At 45.2% G+C, this 9,075-nt stretch overlaps 3 protein-coding genes and 1 long non-coding RNA gene across 5 annotated transcripts; 2 read left to right on the forward strand and 2 right to left on the reverse strand.

The window, feature by feature from the left end:
- Positions 1–207: 207 nt before the first annotated feature.
- On the reverse strand, positions 208–1,059 carry LOC149269984 (uncharacterized). Its single transcript, XR_016269234.1, has 2 exons — positions 667–1,059; positions 208–605 (listed from the first exon to the last, which is right to left on the reverse strand). It is a non-coding gene; the product is annotated as an uncharacterized LOC149269984 (long non-coding RNA).
- An 802-nt stretch (positions 1,060–1,861) lies between these two features.
- LOC108611254 (uncharacterized) lies at positions 1,862–2,447 on the forward strand. The gene is made up of 2 exons (XM_018003781.2): positions 1,862–2,063; positions 2,123–2,447. The coding sequence occupies exon 2, from the start codon at positions 2,126–2,128 to the stop codon at positions 2,264–2,266; it is 141 nt and encodes a 46-aa protein (XP_017859270.1). The 5' UTR covers positions 1,862–2,063; positions 2,123–2,125; the 3' UTR covers positions 2,267–2,447.
- A 428-nt stretch (positions 2,448–2,875) lies between these two features.
- gammaTub37C (gamma-Tubulin at 37C) lies at positions 2,876–5,071 on the reverse strand. Its single transcript, XM_018003778.2, has 5 exons — positions 4,920–5,071; positions 4,662–4,864; positions 4,017–4,607; positions 3,265–3,947; positions 2,876–3,207 (listed from the first exon to the last, which is right to left on the reverse strand). The coding sequence occupies exons 1-4, from the start codon at positions 4,966–4,968 to the stop codon at positions 3,420–3,422; spliced, it is 1,371 nt and encodes a 456-aa protein (XP_017859267.1). The 5' UTR covers positions 4,969–5,071; the 3' UTR covers positions 2,876–3,207; positions 3,265–3,419.
- Positions 5,072–5,105: 34 nt separating this feature from the next.
- On the forward strand, positions 5,106–9,031 carry pigeon (gamma-secretase activating protein pigeon). 2 transcript variants are annotated; one of them, XM_018003775.2, is made up of 9 exons: positions 5,106–5,282; positions 5,353–5,754; positions 5,808–6,109; positions 6,177–7,385; positions 7,448–7,680; positions 7,741–7,955; positions 8,019–8,240; positions 8,329–8,492; positions 8,606–8,746. In XM_018003775.2, the coding sequence occupies exons 1-8, from the start codon at positions 5,219–5,221 to the stop codon at positions 8,451–8,453; spliced, it is 2,772 nt and encodes a 923-aa protein (XP_017859264.1). In that variant the 5' UTR covers positions 5,106–5,218; the 3' UTR covers positions 8,454–8,492; positions 8,606–8,746. The 2 variants fall into 2 exon arrangements, with proteins under 2 accessions (XP_017859264.1, XP_017859263.1); XM_018003774.2 differs by lacking the exon at positions 8,329–8,492 and having other exon boundaries at positions 5,107–5,282; positions 8,606–9,031.
- The last annotated feature ends 44 nt before the right edge of the window (positions 9,032–9,075 follow it).

Consider the following 9,075-nt stretch of genomic DNA (forward strand, 5'->3'; position numbering starts at 1 on the left):
CTCTATTCGTAAGACAATCTCTAAATGCACATAGTTATGTTAAATCGTGTATACAATACATTTTAGTCCGATTATTCATCCCATTTCGTTTCGATAAAAATCGATAATTACATTGACTTTTTCCAGCTTAACTTATACGCCGTACGACCTAGAGATTTACTAAGAAATGAATGCAACTTTTTTGTATGAAATAAAATATAGAACGACTGCAATATCAGCTGTTTAAAGCGCTCAGAGCACCCTCTGGAGCACCCTTTCATGTTTTGACATATATTTTGAACTGATAATTTTGCAGAACAAATTTCGGGAGTCGCAGTTAGTCTAAGGTCAAGGTCGATGAGTCAAGTGCTGCTGCTGCCGCTGCTAGTAGAGGAGGCAAATGAATTACATCAGTTTCCGTCTAGAGTAAATGCAGTCCAAAGAAGGAGTATTTGTAGTTGAGATCGCCGACAGCTCCGCAGCAGCAAGGCGCCGCAGTCCTGCAGGGGCCACAGGGACCCGCGCATTGTGTTCGATAGCAGCAGTAGCTGCAATCGACTAGGCAGCACTGGACACAGGGTGTCTCCCGGTAGTAGCGGCTTTGGCAGCACATGATGGCTCACACCCTGCAGATGGAATCAACAAAATATATATTCTGGAAGCGAATTATCTTTTCTAGCTACTTACTAAAGGACTAAGTTTGGTTGCGATTTATCAGAAATTAAGACAAACCTATCGACTCCAGGTGTAGTTTGAAACTGAAATATTTTAGAGCCCTGAGGTAAGTTTAAAGCAAGTTAAAGCAAGGCCTATTGAAAAACAGTTTATGTATTTGAGTATATTTAATGAAATCGAACATTCGATATAATACTATATCTAGGATTTCCAAGTCTTGCAATCTGTTTAAAATGTAGCCATATTGCGAAAAGATATGAAGTTTCAATTTGTCTAATAAAATTGGTTATATGAATATGATATGAACGTTGCGAGTTCTCATACATACTTTCACATATGAATATACAATAGATATGCACATAAATACGCACATATACTTGTCTATATGGATACATGCATAAGTTCAGTTCATATATAAATAACGCGTATATCTTCGAGCTTTATCTAATGAACCTACCCACCAGTAAAACTTTTTTGACGACCCCACGCCAACATTAGTCACTCTCCCAATTTTGTCTGAAGGTGACAGAGCTCCCAAAGAATAAAGCCCAATAATAAACAGAATAAAACAAGTAAGAAAGCTCTAGTCGAAACTGCTCGACTACAAGATCCCCTGAACTCTTCGAGCAACTGATATTTAAATAGTTATTCGCACATGCGGGAACTTAATTGCTTAACAACTTTTCTTGTGGATGGACTATCTTCATGAAACTTTCAGATTATGCATGCCTTTGCTAAAGCAAGAGTCTCTAGTATTTGAAATCGCCTCTTACAAATTTAGGGGTGAGGGGGTGGATAAAGAGAAAAATGTATTACGGATTTTCGCTATTGATCGATAACAAAATAACAGGACAAATTATCGATTTTTGAAATAAAAATCCATATGAGCGTATACACGGACCTAGAAAAAAATTCAAGTCTCTATCTCTTATATCTTCTGAGATCGACACGTTCAAACTTACGGACAGGCGGGACGGACAGAGCTAAATCGACTTAGCTAGTCGCCCTGATCAAGAATATGTATACTTTGTGGGGTCTGCGATGATTCCTTCTGCCTGTTACATACTTTTCACAAAACCATTACACATTGATTTCCCATTTTCAATGTGTTCAGGGTTTACGAAAAACTGAAGCTGAGTAATTTGGATGTTTGGATCAGAATCGAAACAGGCCTTGAGATCGAGCTTCAATTTTTGGATAGGTAGGAACGAATTTGGTTGAGATCTTCAGATTTGGTTCAAAATTCGTGTAGTAAGCACATAAAAAGTTGTGTAAAAAACTTACATTATTTTTTTGTTAGGTGTTCTCCTCCTAAAAGCCGCTCAGCACACACAAAATATAACCAAATTTCAACGAATAATATATTCTGATATTGCCCGAAGAACTTGAATTTCACCTATCTCTTAAACGTAAGTATTAACTGTAAATGCGAGGAGTCTTAGCAGTTGAATCAGTTGAATATTTTCAGAATATGTGCTGTGGTCCGGCTGGATGGTGTTCATTCTGTGGCCCACCGTGTGGCGGACCCTGTTGTCAATCCTGTTGTGTTGAGATGTGTTTCTCGCCCTGCACCCCAGCGTTTTTGCAATGTTCCTTCTGCTGTGGCTGTTGAACGACGGCAGACCTGATGGCCCCTGGCGTCGACTGTTGACTGCCGAGGAGCCGGTGGATCAAACTGCTCCCATCTGGTTCGATCAGCAAGAATAATGCAGCATTTCAAAAATGTGATAACAAAAAAATAATGTAAACCAAAAAAAAAAAAAAAAAAAAAAAAAAAATGCAATTGTAATAAACACGAAGTTCATATTGGTAAAACCACGAGTTGGTAACATTTTAAAAGCATTTGATATGCTCAGCCTTATACTCGTGCAAGGTGGGAAAGAGTATATTGTCTCTGTCCATATTAAAAAATTCTAAATTATTGTTATGATTGCTTTATAGAGAGCTTTACAGTCAAGAATTTTGATGTGTTTGAATGTTACCTTTCGAAGGACCCACCTCGTCGGCCTGATTAAGAATGTTATATACATTTATAAAAAAAAAAAATGTTTATACCCTGATTTAACTTTTCATTGGGCCCAATGCAGTTATCGTTTTGATTAGTGAATTATTATTATAGTGAATTATTATTTGTATCCTTACTATGAACCATATTTAAGCACAAGTTTTATATCATTCGCTCAGAAGAAGTTTAAGAAAACATTTTTCAAGAGCGGTAAAATTAACAAGTATACTTCGTATTTATTGGTTGGCTCACACAAGCTATGTATCCATATTTTTCACTAATTTTTAAAATAGTTCGTACTATATAATTTTTAAAACAATCTAAACGGGAATGCGTTTAAGCATTTCTGCTAATGCATGTTGTGTGTGAAACGTTGGATTTAAGATAAACAGCCGGCAATTGTGTATTGTAAAGCTCAATTTCGATAGGCTATACCACCAAGGTATCCGAAAAGATTGAGAGTTCGCTGGACTCCCAAGCCCAAAAAATCCTTGATGGTATGGCTTAAAGTCTTCAATGACTTCTTCAATTTAGACATGGCTGTACAACTAAAAATAGGGAAATGAATGATTGCTTATAAACTTCAAAAATATCCATATACGAACCACTCAATAGACAGCACCCAGAGAAATTTGAAAATTTAATGGTATTTCATATTATTCCTAAAATGGAATGAGGTTGATTTTTGTAAACTTGGCCTAGAATAATGTAAAAGAAAGGCCTACTAGGCTATAGTTTGATTTAGCCAGCTGAACAATGCCTAAGCTGTGACTTTTGCTCCATTCGTCAGCGGACTCCAGTGTCGATAGTCCACCTGTGTGGCAGCTTCGTACTCCTGCACCAGGCAGTCCACCGTGTCGCGGGCCGAATCCAGTTCGGTCAAATCGTCCTGGAACATAGGCTCACGCCGAAACTGATCCAGAAAGGCATTGCGCTTCTTCAGCTTATCATACTGGGCCAATGCACGATTGAAGAGAGCACTCACGCCCGTATGATTTGCCATCATCAGGCCGGATACTTTGTGCGCCGTCTGTACGTAGGGCGAACTGCGCGACAGTGCCACCTGAATGCTTGCCGGACCCCACGGTATAAACTGGGCCAGTTTGCGCTCGCGTATGCGCTGCAACGACTTGTGCACCTGCGTGGGATCCACCTCGCCCTGTATTATGTTCAGTATGGAGATGTAACAGTGCCGCTTGTCGGCGGTCGAGGAGACCATCATATTCTTTGGCTGCAGCAGGCGACGCATCACGTCCAGAACTGTTGTCTTGCGCACATTTGTTTTCGTCTGCAAATGGTAAAAGAAACCAATGATAGCTGAAAAGTAATCTTGATTCTAGTCCATTTACATTCTCACCTCATAATCTGTGATCAGTGGAGTATAGCCAGTCATAAGAAAGTGAAGCTGGGGCGTAGGAATTAGCGGAGCTGTGAGCCCAATCAGATTATTGTTCATATAGGAGGGATAGCGCAAGGTGGTGGTGCTGACGCTCATGATCGTGGACACCAGATTGTTGATCTGGGTGAAGGTGGGCGTTTGTATGTGCAGGCGCTCCGTGGCAATGCGATTCAGGGCCGTGTTGTCCAGCACCACGACACAATCGGCGCACTTAGTAAGCCGCTTTAGAGTGAGTATTGAATTGTAGGGCTGCACGACAACGTCGCTAATCTCGTCCTGGTTTGGAAACACACTGTACGTTTGGATGAGCTTCTTTGGAAAACGATCCGACAGGCGCTCGAGCACGTATGAGCCCATGCCAGATCCTGTGCCGCCAGCTATCGAGTGACAGAGTACAAATCCCTCGAGTGAATCGCTGCCATCGGCCTCACGATCAAGTATGTCAAACACCTCCTCCTGCACCTTTTCGCCTTGGCTAAAGCCAGAAGCCCAGTTATTGCCAGCACCGCCGCCATGTTTGGACAAGTAAACGTTCTCCGGATTATAGAGCTGACAATTGAAACAATTTCAATAAGTTTCATATGTAATTAAATATATATTCACCTTGGCATATGGCGAGGTCATTATATTGTGAATGACGCGGGGCTCCAGGTCCAATAAGACAGCTCTTGGTATATAATGATTGTCATCTGCCTGATAGAAGAAGACATCTTTGCGATCGTGTCCATCGGCCGCAAAGTCTTCGAGCACCCCATCCGGGGAAATGCCATGCTCCAGGCAAAGGCGTTTCCAAAACTCAAAGCCAACTTTTGGGTTAGCATTTAAAAATTAGCACCTTACATACATTTATAATTAACTTACTCTGATTGCCGCATTGGCCCAATTGTAGTGTAATTATTTCACTTGGCATTATCAGTACTCATTTATTTTTGCAAAATGTTGCGCAACATATTGAATATAACGGTGCTGGGAGCCATGTCTTTAAAGATCTTTATGGTGGCGCTGCCACACAGTTAAATATGTATATATGGTCACCCTGCACAGCTGATTGTCGCGTTGCCAACTTTCCGCAATGTTTATTGATTTCTTGAGTGCTTCGCTGAAAATTGAAAATGCTGTAAAGGCGACAATATTTTCAAAATAAATAAATTAAAATTACCATGCTGCGGCAAGAGAACTTGGCTGCCAACTTCTGTGGCCTTTTGGCCGCTCAGGGTTACAAAGGCAAGTGTTGCAGTCGGCTTAGAAAGCATTGAAACCAATCCAAATCATATTGTTACATGTTCGCATGCAGAAAAGGCGAACGAGTGGCGCATTTTGGGCCAGGAGCAGGACGGGTCGCTGCTAACCTCATGGATATTCGAATATTTGGACGAGCCGACTAAGCGCGAAACCTGCATTGGCCACTTCCATGCCACCAAGAAGCAGGTACGCGTGCTCTGGACCCTGCCCGGCTGCGTGGAGATCATCCAGGCGAGCATCAATAGCAGCATTACCTTGTTGTCCTATGTGGTAAAAGCGTCGCAGCGCTATCAGGCCTTTATTGTGGAAGTGCGCAGCAGCGAGGACGGTACGCCCACATGCCTCACGGCCGAGCCGTCGACCCGGCAGATCATGACGCAGTTCCTTTGGCGAGTGGAGAGCGCCACGCGGACCTGCTGGCAGGACAAGCTGTTGGTGCTCACACACGAGGACTGTGAGTAGTCAGTGAATATGCGGTAATCCTGACTTAATAAACAACTTATTCAGCTATCAAGCAGTACAGCTGCACGGTCAAGCAAAGCTCGACAGCCTCACAAACCGGCTGTGTGGAGGGCAGCGCCTGGCGCCTGGACGTCAGCATATTAACCCACGAGACGCTGGCCAAGAACTTCAGCTGGGCGCAGTGGGACGCAGAGTGCCAGGCACTCTACTACATACACCTCAAGCCGAAGGCCGTGAGCCTCAGCTTGCTGGACGAGCGGGAGCAAACAGGCGAACAGGCGGTGCCGGTGCTCAGTCCCACTCTGTCAGCATTTCAGTTCAACGAGAAGCAGCCCACGGAAACAGTTGTAAGTGCAATCGAACTGACGGTGAAATGGAACTTGCATTCAGATTTGTAATTTCCAATGCCGCTAGCTCAACATTCCGCTCAATTTGCCGAAACTTCCCGCGAATGCCGCAGAGGAGCCGCCGAGCTACGATGACGACGCTGTGCCGCTGCGCGTGCACGACAGCTCACTGAATCTGATCATCCTGGCCGATAGCTCGGGCATGTTCTTCGTGTGCCACTATTATCTGTACCAGCCCATGCAGCCGCAGCACGCGCAGGAAAGCAAGGCAACTAAGCAGCAGCAGCAGCAGCAGCAGGATGTGCACTTCGCCTACTCCGTGTCGCTGTTGCATCACGGATGTGTGGTGCACTGCGTCATGCCGGGCGTGCCCTGGCACAAGGCGCGGCTGCTGCGTCCCACCTTTGCGCTGCAGGGCTCGCATCATCTGTTGGTCTCATCAGCAATCTTTGTGCATCTGCTGGACGTGGGCCTGCAGCACGAGCCCACGTGCCATATTGTGTGCCCGGCCGTAGTCAATCGAGGTCCCGATGTCATTCACCTGGTGCCGCTGCGCAAGTGGGGCGCACTAGCCTTCGATGCTGCCACCTTAGATCTGGTCTCGCTGAGTGTGCCAAAGGCGCATCTGATTGAAACATTCCGCAATGACAACTCGCTGGACAACCGCATCAGCATCATCCACTACTTCCTGATTCATTCCACTGACATGGATGTTCTGGCCGAGCTGCTGAGCAGCATATTGGAGCGGCCCCTCTCGCTGGACACCGTGGCGCTGCTGAAGGAGGCGCTCATTGCCGGCAGCTATGCGGCAGCAGTGCGCGGACTGCCCGAGGAGGCAAAGCCGCTAATGCGCCTGCTCCCGCTGACCACGGCGATTGCCACGCGACCTATTCAAGCGCGCGTCGCAGACATCAACGTGGGCATATCGCACGAGGCGCTGCATAATACGAGCATGATGCTATTGTCGCCGCAGCAGCGTTTGTCTCCTTATCGCACAGATATCTGGACACGGCTGTGGGAACTACTGAATGAGTCTGCCAAGCAGGAGCAACCGCGCTTCGCAGCCGAGCAGGTGACGGAGAAACTGATCTTTAGTCTGGCCTGCTACCAGCCGGAGGCGCTTTCCCGCTGCACGACACCCATGACGCCAGATGCAGGCAGCGGTGGCTTTGGCGACTACAGCAGCGGCAGCGCCTTTCCCTTCAGCAGCGAAGTGCTGCCGTTCATTGAGCTCGAGGGCTGCACGGCTAGCAAGCAGGAGCACGTCCTTTCCGTTGTACGTCCAAGCAAGAATTTAGCTTAAAGGAATTCCCATATTTATAGTGTCCTTTCTTTCAGTATTTGCGAGAGCTCAGCGTGCATTTGGTGAAGCATTCCTCAAAGCCGCATTCGGGCTTCCGCTGGCTGAAGGAAACCTTTTTCGAGCGCTCGCAGGCTCCAGCCCATGTTCATGCAGTTGCCTCGCAATTCGTTTCCGCTCAGCTGGAGCTGTCCCGTGCGCTGTGTTCGCTGGTTTGCCGGGCGGCCGGCTTGGATGCGCGCTTGGAGACATTGCGCGGCTTTCAACTGATGTGGGTCTCGTATTTATATAACTGTTTTGCTTATTTAAAATTCTTCTCTATGACCTTTAGTGACCAGATGTCCAGCAATCAGCAGCACTCGCTGTTCCTGATACTTGAACGTTATTGTTTGGCCGTGGAGTCGATTGCCTTCCCGCTGCCTGAAGGCTTCTCCTCGTTCTTCACGTACTTGGGCTACCGCGCCCTGGACTATGACATGTTTTTGCAATACGTGGAGAATCATGTGTTTGAGCTGCAAGTAGATGTCATGAAGGCAATTGTATTCGGTGTGTATATATAATGCAGTTCTCTCACTGACAATGTGACTAATCAAATTTCTTTGCTTGCAGATATCGAGGACACGCCGCAGGGCATCGAGCGTAAGCTGTCGCTACTCTCGGCTCTGCCTAAGCAGCGGGCTCAGCGTTTGCTAAAATGTTGGCAGCATCCAGAGAGTCTTATGATAAGGGGGCGAGAGCATGCGGCCAATATCTTATCGGGTCAGCATCAGGAGCCGGCACAGCGGCGCGGATCTGGTGGCGTTTCACAGTCGCGAATGCATGCCAGAACTGGTAGGAAGCAATTTTATATTCTTGATCATTTGTGACACTTAGCTTAACACATTTTCATTTGCACTCTGTCATCCAACACCCGGTCTAGCACTGGGCAAGCCCCCCACCATCGTTTGTCACTCGTTGCTTTTGGGTTTTTTGCTTATCATTTTAACCACAGCCATTTTAAGCATTGCACGCTTCGTGCTTGTCCAGCGATCCGCCATTTGGTAATCACATAGTTATTCCCAACTGCCGATCATCTTCTGGTTGGTAAGCAGCGCACCTGTTTGTGTCTGTCAGTCTGTGGATTTGTCGTTAAATGTATTTACTGAATGGCTTGTATAATTGTTTCCATTCAATTTTATTTTTCATTTTCTTTGCAGATCTCACGGCTGAAACGCTGTCTCCGCTGGACTCCTTCCTGGACCTGCTCACGGCCAAGGCGAGTCTTAACGAGTTGGACTACAATTTGTTAATAGAAACGACGCTGAGCTCCATCGAACAGTTAACAGTCAAAGAATAGTCACTTCAGATCATTATCCCATTATTCATATAGGTCAAATTGGTGTGTCAAATGTGTAAAAGTATTTGAGAGTACTTAAAATGTCTTAAAATATTACTGTGTAGTCAGAATAGATATGTATGTAAGTCCCTACCTAAAGCAGTATGAGTATCCAAAGTTACATTAATTTAACTATTATTTATAAGATATACTCATCATATGATATGTATTTTGAGTTTAAGCTAAAAGTGCAGCTAATTCTACGATCCAGTCATAATTTATAAAAATAAAATACGCGTAGTATGAATTTCATTATTTATCATAGTTTAGGGACAGTTTAAAAAATACTCC

This window comes from Drosophila arizonae, chromosome 3 (assembly GCF_054131065.1).
Source record: "Drosophila arizonae isolate 15081-1271.41 chromosome 3, UAZ_ARI_1.0, whole genome shotgun sequence".
NCBI classification, from domain to species: domain Eukaryota; kingdom Metazoa; phylum Arthropoda; class Insecta; order Diptera; family Drosophilidae; genus Drosophila; species Drosophila arizonae.